Source organism: Cervus canadensis, chromosome 2, assembly GCF_019320065.1.
Source record: "Cervus canadensis isolate Bull #8, Minnesota chromosome 2, ASM1932006v1, whole genome shotgun sequence".
Taxonomy (NCBI): Eukaryota; Metazoa; Chordata; class Mammalia; order Artiodactyla; family Cervidae; genus Cervus; species Cervus canadensis.
Genome location: NC_057387.1, coordinates 96,187,924 through 96,202,779, shown reverse-complemented (window position 1 = coordinate 96,202,779; position 14,856 = coordinate 96,187,924). Strand labels below are relative to the sequence as shown.

Sequence of the window (14,856 nt, the reverse complement as noted above, 5' to 3'; positions counted from 1 at the left end):
AGAAGTGGTCCCTACAGTGCCGTCCAGAGCAAACTGGCTGCATGAAGAGGCCACAAGCCCAGGTGTGGCGTTATGCCTCGGGGCTTCTCTCACATTGGCAAAATGTAAATGAGAAAGGTTAATCAGACCACACTGAGGACTGAGCTAGAGAATGTCCATTTGCCATTTCTCTCTGGTCCTGTCCTAGAGTTTCTGAGGCCCAGAGAGCCCCGAAGCCAGGGATCCTGTGAATTGTACTCACAGGTGTCCCCAGCCAGTTCCAGGATGCCTCTCTGGGCTCGCTTTGTTGGTGGCTGCAGATTTTCATGTCTTCCATTGCTATGGCAACTTCTTGGTCAGGTTACTTGGCCCGGAACTGGACCTGATGGCGTCTGGGCTCCAGACAAGGCTTAGGAACATGCAGCCACATGGGGCCTGCACATACGACCATGTATTTCCCAGGCACTGGGGCCCACTTGCAGAGCGGGTGTGAGGGGCTCTTCAGCCCTGGGCGGGTGTCAGTTTTCCCTGAGTGTTTACATGGTGAGGTTGTTCCTTTCAAGAATTCCTGAGAAGAGTTCAAAGGGGCTTTTTCTTTGAGCGATTTGGAGAGCGAGAATGAGAGTGAGACTTGAAGAGGGAACAGGGGCCGGAGGTGCCTTTATCTGCAGAGAATTGCTCCGGCTTTCCTGATAGAAGCTGCTGCTGCCTCTTAAACAGCTTAGTGCAGTCAAAAGACAGACAGACTTGAAAGGCTGTTTTACAGCGAGATCAGCAGGGGCCACGAGGCAGAGAGCAGGGCGCAGTGGAGCGGAGGAGGCTGAGGCTCCTCGGTAGGGGGGTGCTATCAAAGGAGGCCCTGGCTGATCCTGACCGCCTCTGCCCCCGAAACCTTGTCTGCAGAAGCTGGCCATCTGTCAGTCTACCCTCCTTGGCCAGGACCGAGAGGCCCCAACTCTTGGGGGGTTGGGTGTGGCCCCGCCAGGCGGGCTGGTGTCAGTGCAGCGCATTGATCGCCCGCCGGGCGGGCTGGGCCGCAAGCCGGGCAGCGCGTGCTTAATGTGATTGAAAGGCAGTTAAAATGGCGGTGACCTTTTCAGGAGGAATTAGATTGCCTGCCAAGACCGGTTAGAGGGAGTGATAACGCCGGTTGAAGAAGCTGCCCGGCCGACTTCAGAGAGAGGGAGCAGAGGCAAGATGAGCAGGCGAGCGAGGCCCATTTAAGCCGCACTGTGCGTGCTGACAGAACAGAGATTGCTGTCCTTGTTAGATATGAAAGAATTGAAGAATTGCATATAAGTTCCTGTATCTGATCATCGCCTATCCCTCCTCCCAGACCAGGGTCCCTTCGTCATCCTCAGCATGGCTTCCCACCAGGCCCAATGGGGGCTGGTCTGGTGGAGCAGATGAGTTCCTTTGAATGTAATGTGCCGCGGAGCCAATGAACAAGCAGGAATTATTGGTGGGACACTTGACTGAGGAGAATGGGCCTTAAAGATGGGACCTGTGATTACTGAGACAGAGAGCTCAGGCCTGGGAGGCCTTGAAATTGGTATTGTAGGACCGAATGAAGGATCAGACAGAACAGGTAAGGACTGGGATAGGTCCAGGTATATGTGGATCTTCAAGAGCCTAAAAGAAGAGATACTGAATGGTTTCAAGAGAGTAGTTTGAAAGAAACGTTTGTTTAGGAAACACGGTGGCCTTCTCAGTTCTAGGGGACACCCTGGGCTGTGTGTGTGAGCTGTGGATTGTCCTCTCTGAACCTTGGGTTTGCTAGCCTGCTAGTGCTGTTTTTTCCCACTCAGTTATAATTGCATAAAGGGCGGCGCACAGACCGTAGTGCTTCACCAACATTTCCCTAAAAGAGTTCAGCATTAGGGGGAAAAAAGATGCTCTTCAGGCACCCCATGCCAGCCCTGGGCAGAGCAAGGGGCCTCTAGGTTGGGCCACAGTGGGAACCAGTTATACAGCCCCTGGGGACAAACCCATGCCTGCCTGTATCCAGCTCCTGGTCCTGGACAAGAGACTTGTGGTGGGAACCTTGACCCTTCCCCTGTCTTGTTCGCCAGTGAATGTTCACTTAGCTGGATTAGGGGAGCCTGGAGCTCATTATCTCTGGGATGGACAGGCTCGAGAGAGGACATGGAACGGTTGGCTTCAGATGACCTGATAGTGGTGCAGTGGGCATTCAGGTGACAAGGTGGAGGGATTTCCCAGGAGGCAGCAGGAAGTGGAAGGTGCTGCAGCTCAATCTTTGAGCCCTGGAAGGAAATGCGTCCCTGGAATCCAGCTTTGAGCCCCTTTGAATCAAACAGGTGGATGGGTGGAGACAGGGACGCTACTAAGAGAACCCACTGTCCAGGCCTCTGCCCTGCCCCAGTCCTCGCCTCGGGACTGCATCTTACTTGAGTTCTTGCCTTGGATTTAGACTGGCTCCATGTGGCCTGGGACGAGACACCATGGAGAGGAAAGGTGGGGCAGCTGTGGCGCAGAGCTGTTAACTGGCTGTTGCTTGGTAAACCTTCAGCGCCAGAATGTGGGTCGAGGGGTTGAGAGGTGTTGTGAGTCCAGGGCCTGGAGAAATTGGCCTGGCCTTAGCTGCTGCCTCCTTCGGCATGTTGATTTCCAAAAGATGGGAGCCCCAGATTCTCAAAATGTCCCCCAGGGCAGCCCTGCTGCCTGGTACAGTCAGTGACAGGTGCTGGAACAGCCAACTGCCGGAGGCAGTCTTGGAATGGAGTGTGTCCATGCTGCTGCTTTCTACCTCCTTACCACCCTGAGTTAGATCTTGTTTGGTGGGAGGAGCAAGGAGGGGTGGCAAGGAGCAGGGCACCTTCTGTCCCCTGTGGCAACTGACGAGGATTTAATCGCCTTTTGGAAACACAATTGTTAAGCCAGGACAGAGGGAGTACAGGCAGAAGGAACAAGTATCAATGGTTTTAAACGGCGTCTGTCTCTCTGCGCCTCTCCTGACGTGAGGCAGTGAAACGCGTTATCGAGGAGGCCCGGAAAGTGGCTAAGTGCGTTTGACACACGCCAACTCCCTGCCTCCACACTGGATAATTGCATTGTCAACTGTTCAGCGAGGTGGCAGGTGACACTGCAGGCCGATTGATTGTCCCGCATCGCAGCTCCCCAGACTGTCAGCTCCCCAATCGATGGCGTTTACACAAGACACCGTAACTGCATCTGTAACTAATTCCAGTGTAAAACTCTCCGGAAGCTGCTGCTGCGCACTGCCCCCCTTCTCCCCTCCTTTGGAGAGCTCGGGCCTCTGGAGGCCCCAGGACGCCTTTCTCCCTGGGCTTTGGTTTTGTTGGGAGCAGCAGGTGAGGAAATCAATGGCTCCTTTTTTGTGGTTTCAAGTTCCAGGACGTTACTGCCCCTAGTCAGTGGGCATCTCCAGTTTCACAATCGATCATCTGATCAATTGATCAAATTAACGCTGATTTTTTTTTCCTTCTCTCTTTGCGATGACCCAAGAAGAAATCAGTTTATGAGAGATGGGTCATTTTTATAAAATTTAGGCTTTGCTTATCATTTATGCACTTAATCCTCTCCCTCTCTATTGCTGAGTATCCACTTGGAGGGAAGAGGTTTTTCTGCACTGCCCGCCCTCCCTGGACCAGGCACCCACTGCTGAGCATCACTGATCATCAGGGTTAGTCTGCCTGTGGACAGCACCCAGCCCTTCATGGGTCTGAGCCATAGCACGGGGACTCCCCAGTGACTGCAGAGTGCTCTGGGTCATCTTGCAGGGTCTGAAGGCAGAATCCCTGCCTTGGCTAGTAGCAGCAGGAGTGGCAGCTTGCCTGTTACCCTGGAGCTTCACAGAGCAGGAGCCAGAGGCTTGGAAAGGCGATTTCTGTGCCATCTTGCTTCTGAGTACTGGCTTGGGATATTCCAGCAGCTGAGAACATAAAATGACTGTGGAGCCGCCTTCTCAAAGTATGTGTGTGGGGGGGGGATAAGCTGGCGGGGGCCCTGTCTGCATAAAATGGCTTTATGGCTGTTTCTTTTTATTATGATTCTGCCAGAAGTCAGCAAGTGACATTTCATTAAGAAAATAAAGTTTAATGTGCTGGGAAGGAGGTTGGAGTTGGCTGGGGCAGCACAGGAGTGAAATTGGCAGTGGCAGCCTGTTCTGAACACCTGAGGGGTAGGGAGAGGCTCCCAACATCTGTCTGCTGGAGGAGGGGGTCAGGGTCAGAGTCAGCTGCTCTGACCAAAGGCAGGCCTTTTCCTTAGCAAACAAGATGTGTCGTGCTCTCCATCCTGTCAGGGTGGTCAGAGAAGGAGATTGTTGCCTACCTGAGAGATGGGGTCTGTGAGGTGAAGTTGTGGCCGGAGAGGTTTTTACAGGCCACCGGCAGATCGGGCCTGGGCCTGCCTCTCTCTGTCACAGGGCTCCCAGCATCTAACAGAACAGCACCGTCGGCATTTAGCCGTCACTGCTCGGGGGTGTTATGTGGCACCTGTGGTGGGCCTGGCCAGCTCTGTGCTAGGTAATGCTTAGATCACAGACTTGGGCTTTCAATCTAGTGAACGACAGTGACAATACTTGGTAATACATGTGAATTTGGAGTTGTACAGGAGTCTGGGTGGACACCACAGAAGGGGCCCCTCTGTAGAAATGTCTAGGGAAGTTTCATCTGTACTCAACACCTTAGCATAGGAATCAGATCAGGAAACAACGTCCTCAGTGTCAAGCCAGGCAGAGGATGAGTTCAGTAAAGTTTGAGAGAATGTTGAAGCAAGTTCATTCAGGAAGTATTTGTAGAGCAACTACTATGTATAGGCACCATGAATAGAAAGCATGATTGAGAAGAGTCAGACTTGCAGAATGAGCAGGAATGTGTTCTATAGACCAAGAGGGAGACACTTCTAGGCAGAGATAACAAGAAGTACAAAGTTCTAGGGGCATGATAAAACACACTGGCCCTGGGAACCAAAATAGCTATGTTCCACCAGACTACAGAGACCTGGTCCAGGCCTGGCAGGCAATGAGACTGCAGAGATAAAGACTTCCAGCCACTGGGCTGCTTTATTTGTTGAGAAGCCTGGACTTTTCCTGGCAATTTGGGAGTGCCCCATTTTCTCAGGTTTGCCATGGGAGCCATACTGGGCTGAGGAGTGGTGCCAGGATTCTTGGCTTTGCTTCTCACGCACCCACAAGGCAGGGCTGGGCAGGGTCTGGCCAAGCTGAAGATGTGAGGCTGACTGCTGAGCTGCCTGCACTTGGGGGAGGGGGGTTGGCAGGGCTCAAGGGGCGCAGGCTCTAAGTGAACCTGATGGCTACATTCTGATTGATGGCAGAGTTTGTCTCCCAAACTGTCAGAGGGTTTATAGAGGTGCCACTCACCCACAAGGTGGGAATTGCTTGTCAGGACACTTGGCTGTGAATAGGAGACAGAGCTGTAACTTGGTGTTTTCTCAGCTTAGTGGCCCTGCTGCTGACCCGCCTGCTGCCTTGAGTTTGTTTGTGCCTCAGTGTGGAGGGCAGATGAGGACAGACGGGCAGGGGTGGAGCTGGTTAGTACCTTTTAGCGGTTTCTCTGGTGCTGCTTACCTCTGGGATGGGTGGGCCCTTTGTGAGACCAGAAACCGGACGTGTAGGGTAGAGAAGGATCAGGAAGAAAGTGCTTTTGAAATGGGCTTGAAAGATGGAGAACATTCCAGATGGAGAGAGAGCACAAGCCAGACAGACAAGGTGACACTGGAGGGTGGAGTAAGTCGTCTGTCTGTGTATGTCGGACTTAGGGAGCAAAATGAGAGAAGGTGAAGAAGTGAGGGCATCCAGAGCGTAGCAAGTCTGGCTTAAGAGTAGGAATTGGTCTCAGGCACAGTGAGGAGCCACAGGCAGTGTTGGAGCAGGGAAGAGAAGGGTCAGGACTCTGTGGCAACAGGACGAAGCAATAGATGAGAGGCTTGACAACGCACTACAAGCCTGTTTTCTTCATGAATATGTAAGGCCCTGAAAGTGGGAAGAATGGACAAAAAATTTCTGAGATCATTGGGCAGAACTCTGAGCTGCTTTGCATCGATTCCACTCACCCCAGATCCCATCGCTTTCAGTCCTTTTTGTCCACTCCACTGGCGCATGTGATGTGGTCCGAGACCAGAACCACTGGGAGAAGGCAGGGGCAGGGAGAAGCAGCTTTGTGGTCCCTGGCCCTGGGCTATCACGAAGGGTGGTTCTGGGAGTCAGAACACAGGGCAGGTGAGTGGGCCTGGGGCAGCTTCAGCAACTCAGCCCCTTGCATCACCACCACCCCTCCCGCCGCTGGCCAAGAGTCTGCCTGTTGCTGTGCCAGATACACCTTGGTGGGGTCAGCTGCCTGCCCAGCCCTTGGCCCTGCCTCCGCCCAGCCAGGTTGCGTCCAGGGACTGCTTTGAGAAGCAGGTGTGCATGCCTGTCCTCCCTCGGCTGTCCCTTCTTAATCCCTTTATAACTGCACTTGTCCAGGAATCTGGGCTGAGTGAGGTGGGGATGAATAATTAATGTCAGGCGCTTCAGACACCAAATATTTGAACAGCTGCCTGGTGTTTTTGCTGGCAAGGACCTGCCGGCCAAAATCAGGACATTGGCTGAGGGTTCCACTGTATGGCTCTGACAGGCCTTTGCCAGCCTACTCCCCCCCTCTGGTAGACTTGCCCGGCTGGACCATGGGGCACGGGATGCCCAGGTCCTGGGTCGGGGTGGCCTTGTAGACCTGTCTACAGGTCTGTCCTCTTCCTGCTCTTAGATGTGGAAGACAGGTGGACAGCAGGCCTAGACTGGGTGTCTCCTGAGGACTTGACATAATGTATGAATGGGCTGGTTTATGAGCAAAGACCACTTGGAGCAGCAGGCAGTGCAGGGAAGGCTGAGGTGTGCAGAGTGAAAAGAACTGTAATGTCAGGATTGAAGTGCTCTCTATTCCCCAAGCCCAAGTTTCTGTCGGACCTTACCTAGCCCCAAACCTGACCCCTGCCTTAGGGAACAGAAAGGGGATCCTTGGCCTCGTCTTGCTGGCCCCTGGCCCTCCTCACACCCTGCCTCCCACAGGCTCTGGCTTCGTCATGTGCAGCGGCAAAGAGAATCCGGACAGTGACGCTGACCTGGATGTGGACGGGGATGACACTCTGGAGTACGGGAAGCCACAGTATCCTTGGGGCGCTGCGGGACAAGGCGGGACTGGTGGGACAGGCCAGAGGGAGTGAGGAAAGCCACAAGCACCTCCAGTCACTCACCCATGCAAAACCCCCCAGGGTCAGTGTCTCAGCGTGGGCCAGGGGCAGCCCTCCTGGGGATTCAGCCCTCACGGCCCACCACAAACTAGGATCCATTGTCCTTGACCACCTTGCCAGATACACGGAGGCTGACGTCATCCCCTGCACAGGCGAGGAGCCTGGCGAAGCCAAGGAGAGAGAGGCACTGCGGGGCGCAGTCCTAAAGCAAGTGTGGGCACAGGCGTGGACGGGTGGGAGAAAGGGAAGGGAGGCCCCGCGGCAGGGTGAACCCAGCGCCCGCGCTCAGGGCCGTCCTGCCTGCCTTCGGGGCTCACTTTGTTCTTCCTCTTGCCTTTCCTCTAGCGGTGGCCCTCCTAGCACACGCATCACACCTGAGTTCTCTAAATGGGCCAGTGATGGTAAGTCCTGACCCAGGTGAGCGGGGGCAGAGGAGGGTGACTGATTGAAGCCCAACCGCTCACCTGTGCTGCCCAGTCTGCCAGAGTGTGAGTTCCCGCTCTGTCCCAGCAGAGATGCCATCTACGAGCAACGGAGAGAGCAGCAAGCAGGAGGCCATGCAGAAGACCTGCAAGAACAGTGACATTGAGAAGTGAGTGGCCAGGAGGGAGACCGACCCCAGGGACCACAGCTCAGTGGGAGGGAGGGGGCCCTTCCCCAACAGGAAGGCCTGCTGCCCTGGCACACAGCCGGCAGTGGGGCCCAGCTGGTGCTGAGCGTGACTCTCTGAATTGATCACTGGGCCACGGCCCTGGGAGCCTTGGTGGAGAGGGAGGAGCAGGCGGCCTGCCCGCCTGCCTGCTGCAGGGGCCTCCGCCCGGGGAATGTGATGTATGGCCGCCCAGCCCAGCCGGCACACTTGATTCATCTCCAGTTTCTGTTTCTTAATCGGGAGCTAAATTGGTTTCATTTTTCTTGTCCTGGGTGGCGCTTGCAGTGTGGGTTTTAGGCAGGAGTATTGGGTCTCATCACTTCTGGTAGGAGTTTTTGGCCTGCATTCTCTGGCAGGGGAAAAGGGGATCCGTTAGCACTTCCCCGAGGGTTGGGCCACCCCTGGCCTGGATCCCCAGGAGCCACCAGGATTCGAAAGCAGCAGCACACCTTACTGCCTTTCCAGAAGCCCAGGCAGGCCAGTTCTGGCCCCAGGAGGTGGCATTGTTCGGTTCTGGCTGCCTGGAGCTGCTGCCGCTGTTGGCTATTGCCTAACTCCTCACACCTGCCCCTCCCTCCTCTGAAGTCTAGGTTGCCCGGGGTTAAAAGGCAGCCTCTTCATTCCAGGGCCAGTGTTCCATCTTGCTTCCTGCCAGGAGAGTGGATTGCAGGCCAGTGCAGGGCCGGGTCGGTGGCCCAGGGTCACCTCCCATTTGTTTCCCTCCATTTTGTGTTGTCATAAATTCATTCCAGCCCGTTGTGGTTGATCAGTTTATCTCGGCCAGGGCCGCGAGTGCTGCTGGCATGATGTATGGGCCGCGGCGCAGGGCCCGGCTGCCCATGAATCACCGCAGCTGCTCCGTGTCAGCGCCGGAGCGGGCCGCACGGGTTCGGTGCAACCAGCTTGGGGGGAGAGGAATGACGTATGGATGTTTATTTAATAATTCTCTCCTACTCCAGCTGAGCGGGGCGGGCGGGGCTGTAAGGGGCGCCCACCCTCATCTGGAGGGTCTGCTCATAAATCAGAAAGACAAGATCATTAATCAGGGATGGCGCCGGAGGGGGAGGTGGGGGCCAGAGCCAGTGGCCATCCATGAAGGTCCTACCCCACTGAGGGCTGGGGGAGCTGGGCTTTCTGTCCCACCTGTGTGAGCACAGGCACCAGTGGGCGGGGCCCTCGGGGATGAGTTGGGGACCAGCTCAGTCATGTGTAGAGATCTCCGATGGGTCTGGCTGATGTCAGTCCCCATGATGTCTCTCTTTCCCAGACATGTTATGGGTTCCCATCGTGGATCTTTTTCACATCCAGGGGAAGGAGAAACAGGATGACATGGCTTCTTCCAAGAAATTCTCCACCCCATGCCTTCAAGGGGCTCCAGAATAGCTCACAGCCTCCCTGGATCAGGGGTCTGGAGGACTGGGTATTTCACTAGAGCAAAGAGTAGAGGCCAGTTACATGCTGAGCAGATCCACCAGGGGGATGGAGTGGCCTTGGAGATGGGAGTGGGAAATGGCTCTTCTGGACTCATGGCTTTTGCCTTCCCAGCTCTAGCTCATTCTCTGGTTTAGGGTTTTCGAGTTAGTTTTCTACTCTGGAGTAGGCTGCCCCCACTTCCAGGCCTTGGTTTCCCAATCATTGAAGTAACCACACCAGATCAGCCTGGTCCTTGGAGAGGAAGGAAGCACAGCTACCCATCCTTGTCTCCTTGCCAGGAACATACCAGCAATCCAGATGGGGGTGGCACACACAGCATTGGGCAAGATGCCAGGGGGAAGGCTCAGCTATGCAAGTGTGTGTGAGGAAGGAGAGTATGGTAAAGGCTTTCCAGAGCTGGAAAGTTGAAGGGATGCTCCCAGGAAACCCACCAGTTCCAGAAGGAGTTGTGGTCAGAGCCTTTCTCAGGTTGCTTGGAGAGAGGCAAGGCAGAGAGAACCATGGACTGCTGAAGTGCTGGATCTGGGGCATCTCTGATACAGGGACACAGCATCAGGGAGAGGCATTCTGTGTCACTGCTGGTGCCCCTTTAAGAGAGAACGGTCAGAGATCAGAGTTTGCTGCTGCCCTTTAAGTGTTTCCCACCATCCTCCACATGCCCCCTGTTGCACCTATGCCCAGCAGGGATAGACTACCTGGAAGCTTTCAGGCTTTCTGGGCCCACTACCCCCCCAGGCTGGCAAGATAGACCACCTCCTAGGAGATGGTCCTAGCCCACACACCGCCCTTGTGAGTCTACTTCAGTTGACTGAATACACCTTCTAAACCTCAGCTGTTATCCTTTACAGCCCTCCTCCAGTATCCTCAACACCTTCCTGTAAATTGAGTGTAAGATAAACTTCCCTTTCTGATTGTGGCATCTGAGGTCTTGGACACAGGGTTCCCAGTGTAGCAACCTTCTGCTTATCCACAAGTGAGCCTTCCAGCCAGATGGGGGCCAGGGGCCCTTGGCCTTGGTTCCCACTGTTCTCCCAGCCTGGAGGCCTATCTCCTCCTGGTTGTAGCCAGTGTAGAGTAATGGTTATTCACACAGTTACTGGTTGACTCCAGAATCAGTCCCCCAGGGTTTGAATCCCATCTCCCCCACTGTGCATGAACCTCGGGTAGTCTACTTATGTTTCTGTGCTTTTGTTGTTTTTGTGGAGTTGTGTCCAACTCTGCACCCCGTGGACTATAGCATGCCAGACTCCTCTGTCCTGCACTGTCTTCCAGACCATGTCCATTGAGTCAGTGATGCTATCTAACAGTCTCTGCCTCTCCCTTCTCCTTTTGCTTTAGTCTTTCCCAGCATCAGGGTCTTTTCCAGTGTTCCTTCATATATAAAATGGGAGCGTTAGGATCTCCCCATGGGGTTTTTGTGAGGTGTAAATAAGATAATAATTTTTAATCCCTCGGTAAAATTCCTGGCATTTAGTAAGTGTTTAATAAAATTTAGCTCTTTTATTTGTGTTATATCATTATTCCCTGAAGCTTGTCTCCAGTACCATCTTTTCTACTCCTCCAGGAAACATTCCTCCCCCTCTGAGTTCCTCTGGGTTCTGTTGACTTGTTTTAGGAGTGGTGGGAAAGATCACTCCTTAGAATTGTCCAAGCTGTTCCCTTTTCAGTATTGCAGCTCAGAGAGTTCGGGAAGTTGCAGGGTTTGTGCAGGGATTGGACAACAGGTGAGGACCACTAGGACATCTGACATGCCTAGGAAAAAACAGCTAGGAGCCGTTAATGTAGGCTAGGCCTCCAGCCCAGGGACCTAGATTATGTGGGCCTCCTCAGATCCCCATCTCTCACTCTCCCTGGGGGTTAGACCAGCTATTTCTTCAGCAGGTGTTTACTCATGCTCCCATGCCTGGAGTGGGGCTGATGTCCAGAGTCAGTTTTGGTGGAGTGATCATCTTGCCCTCAGGGAAGCGAGTCTGGCAGAGGAGACAGGCATTTGCAGTTGTACTGCTGTAGTGAAGTCCAGCACAGTGGAAGAGCACAAAAGGGGCAGCCCCACCAGTGGGGTACTGGCCCGAGGCTTGGAAAAGGTTTCTGGGCGGAGGTGGGAACTAGGCCTAAATGATGAGATGGAACTAGAGAGTTAGGGGGTGGGGTGATCCAGAAGAAACAGGAAGTACTTGAGAGGCCAATGGAGTGAAAAATGGTGGGGCATGTGGAAGAACTCGCATTTGACATGGATGGAACATAAGGCACGTGGCAGGGTGCTGAGGCACATGGCTGGTGGGGGGCAGGCCAAGGAGGCCCTGTAAACTTGTAGGAGTTTGCTAGAGCTTTACTCTGAGGTAGACACTGAAATGTTGGAAGTGTCAGTAGAAGTGGTCAGGTTTGCAGAATTGTAGGTGCCAGGAGAATGGGGACTGGAGGCAGAGGGGCCATTCAGGTTGGTGTAATGCACAGTCATGAGCACCTGAACTAGGGGTGGTAGCGTGGAAAGGAGTGGAGATGCCACAGATGTGAGGAGCTGGATGTCAGGGGTGCCTGGGAAGGAGTAGTGTCGAGAATGGTTCCCAGGTGTCTGGTTTAGAAATTCACCAGGATGGAGGTGGAGGAGCAAGGCAGGTGAGGGGCGCGGGTCTGGAATGTGGAGTTTGTAGATCTAGGATGTGAGTGGGATGGGGGAGCAGGGAGGTGTAAGAGACATGGGTACATGTGGTTCTGGAATCCAAGGAAGCTGTGGGCTGGAGGTTCAAATTAGAGATGCCAGCCTGCTGCCTGCGCAACTGTGCCATCCTCCTTACAGAATCACCGAAGATTCAGCTGTGACCACGTTTGAGGCCCTGAAGGCTCGGGTCAGGGAACTTGAACGGCAGCTATCCCGTGGGGACCGTTACAAATGCCTCATCTGCATGGTGAGAGGAAGGGAACCTCACATGTCCCTGCTTGGGCCTCAGTGCTCCCTGGGGGTTGGAGAGGGTCTCTGCCCGGCAAGCTGGGCCCTTCGGAGGGTGGGATGCCTCAGAGTGACCCCTCCCTTCTCTGCCCATCTTCTCCCTAGGACTCATACTCGATGCCCCTGACGTCCATCCAGTGTTGGCATGTGCACTGTGAGGAGTGCTGGCTGCGGACCCTGGTGAAGTGGTCTGGGGGTTGGGAGTGGGTAGCCTTTTGGGTTACTGCCCAGATGTCCATGCTTATGCTTGAGCCTGCCTGGGGGGAGAACGAGCAAGGAGTAGGCGGAGCAGAAGCACAGACCACAGCCTGAATCCAGGATATTCATCCCCAAGCTCATGAGCCTCTCCCCTCCCCCACACCAGGCTTATCCAGGTCTCCCCATCCATGGGGTCTCTGTCTGCTACCTTCACCCAGCCCCCACCCTGGAAGACCCCCGTGTTACATATAGCAGTGAGATCCCCAGTCAGGAGGAGGCTGGGTGTGGGTAAGCAGGACCAGGGCCTCAGCCCCTCCCCCTCCCATTACTAAGCTCCTTCTGCTCCTGCCCCTGTTCTTCGCTCAGGAGCAGCCATTAAAATGTCGCCCGGAGACAGCAATAAAAGGCCCGGACGTGGGCTCTGTGTCCTGATCAAAGGCCGCGTGTAATCTCGTTAGGGCCGCGGCAGCCACAGCTGGACCCAGCCTTGTTCTCATTACCGGGGCTCCCGCTGCGGGCCTAGCCAGGCGGTTTGATCCTGGCGTCCCCCCAACACAGGAGCGTGCCAGCCTGCTCACAGAGGCTGCCCAGGCCTCCCCAGCCCTCGCAGACAGGCCCACGAGGTCCTGGCACACAACGGGTGCAGGGAGACAAGGCTGCAGGCCTGAGCTCACACGATCAAATGTGTGGCCCTGGGTTTAACCGGAGGGCCCCTCCCCCGCCCCCATTCTCCCCGCAGGGTGCCAAGAAGCTCTGCCCTCAGTGCAACACCATCACAGCGCCCGGAGACCTGCGGAGAATCTACTTGTGAGCTGGCCACCCCAAGCAGGCCTTGCCTCAAGCGCCCTACCTGCCCCGCCTGTGACGAGATGCCCCCTTGTACATACTTGCACACAGGTTCCCCATGTACATACATGCACACACATGAACACGCACACACGCACACACACAGGACTCTGGAGCCAGAATGGAGGCTGAGGCCCAGGCCCTGCCTGCTGGCTCCCACCAAGATTGGGGACCATACCTGTTCTGGGTTCTGTTCCCAGGGTGGGGCAGGGAGGTGGGGGTGGGGGGAGTATTGTCAAGCAAGGCTCCTGAGATCCAGCCCCCAGACGGACAGACATGCAAACACCAGACTGAAGCACATGTAATATAGACTGTGTATGTTTACAATGTTGTGTATAAATGGGACAACTCCCCGCCCTCTACCCCTTCCCCTTTCCTTTGGTTGTATGATTTTCTTTTGTTAAGAATGCCTGGAGGCAGTGCCTCCTTCAGGGCTGGCTGGGGGCTCGGCCCATCCACCTCTTGGGGTGCCTGCCTCACCCCCCTCTCCCTGGTGTCCCTTCCCTCTCCCATGTGCTCGGTGTTCAGTGGTGTATATTTCTTCTCCCAGACGTGGGGCACGTGCCCCAAGGGACATGATCCTCTCCTTAGTCTTAGCTCCTGGGGCTCTTGGTAAGGAGTTGGGGGAGGGGGGAGGCACAGACGTGGGAACCGAGCTGAAGCAGGGGCTGAGACTGGGCTGGTCAAGGGTGCTTCTGGCTCCCCAGCCTTCCGCAGAGAACCTTTCCTGGGATTAGAGCTGCTCTTCCCGGGAAAAGTGTGGTCTCCCCTGCCCTTCTGTGGGCCCCATGGTGTGATGCTGTGTCTGTATATTCTATACAAAGGTACTTGTCCTTTCCCTTTGTAAACTACATTTGACATGGATTAAACCAGTATAAACAGCTGCTGTCTCTGTGTATGTGGACAGGGAGGGGAAGATGATGGGGTGGTAGGAACAGAGGCAGTTAAGGGGTTAATTCCTGGCAGCCATGTGGGGAAAAGGACTTGGCTAGGGCTTTGTAAAGCAGTGTGGGGTTAGTCTGCTCAGGGGCCCTGGAGCTCTGTCGGGTGGGGGGTGGGGCCAGGACCTGGACTCCTGACTATTGATGGGTAGGGGCTCCAGGTTAATTCCTTATCGATGCAGAATCGTCAGCTCATTAATCACAGGAGAGGTCAGAGCTTGGGGGTACGGAGGGGATGCAAGCTCTATCCCCTGGTCTAGGGCTGGAACAGTCTGTAAGCTCAAGTGAAAACATAATCCCCAAACCTCTGTCCCTTTTTAGTCCTTGAAGTGATCCAGGGACCAAAGTCACCAACTTAGTCCCCTGTGGTGGTGTCTGCTTAGCATCCTAGTGACCACTGCCTGCTATAGCTACTGCCCAGATCAAACGAACAATAAGGACCCCCTTTATCCAAGGTGGACCCTCAAGTCAGGGAACTGAGGCTGGGCAGCCACCACTTGAGATGGAGCTTGGTCAAGCGGTGATCCTCACGGCTGACCAGTACCAGGGGGTAAACAACTGTCTGGGTGCTTGGGCAGGTGCTCAGAGCTGCAGAGGAGGTCTTGCCCACCACAGAAAGCTTGTTT

General features: G+C 54.9%; 1 protein-coding gene across 2 annotated transcripts in view; it reads left to right on the top strand.

The window, feature by feature from the left end:
- The window catches only part of RNF220 (ring finger protein 220), a 227,561-nt gene extending 213,391 nt beyond the window's left edge, over nt 1-14,170 (top strand). For both annotated transcript variants that reach the window (XM_043461548.1, XM_043461547.1), the window contains 7 exons: nt 7,031-7,127; nt 7,333-7,419; nt 7,558-7,613; nt 7,726-7,804; nt 12,096-12,204; nt 12,351-12,425; nt 13,183-14,170. In XM_043461548.1, the coding sequence (XP_043317483.1) occupies nt 7,031-7,127; nt 7,333-7,419; nt 7,558-7,613; nt 7,726-7,804; nt 12,096-12,204; nt 12,351-12,425; nt 13,183-13,254 (575 nt within the window). In that variant the 3' untranslated portion in view covers nt 13,255-14,170. The remainder of the gene's footprint in view (nt 1-7,030; nt 7,128-7,332; nt 7,420-7,557; nt 7,614-7,725; nt 7,805-12,095; nt 12,205-12,350; nt 12,426-13,182) is intronic.
- The last annotated feature ends 686 nt before the right edge of the window (nt 14,171-14,856 follow it).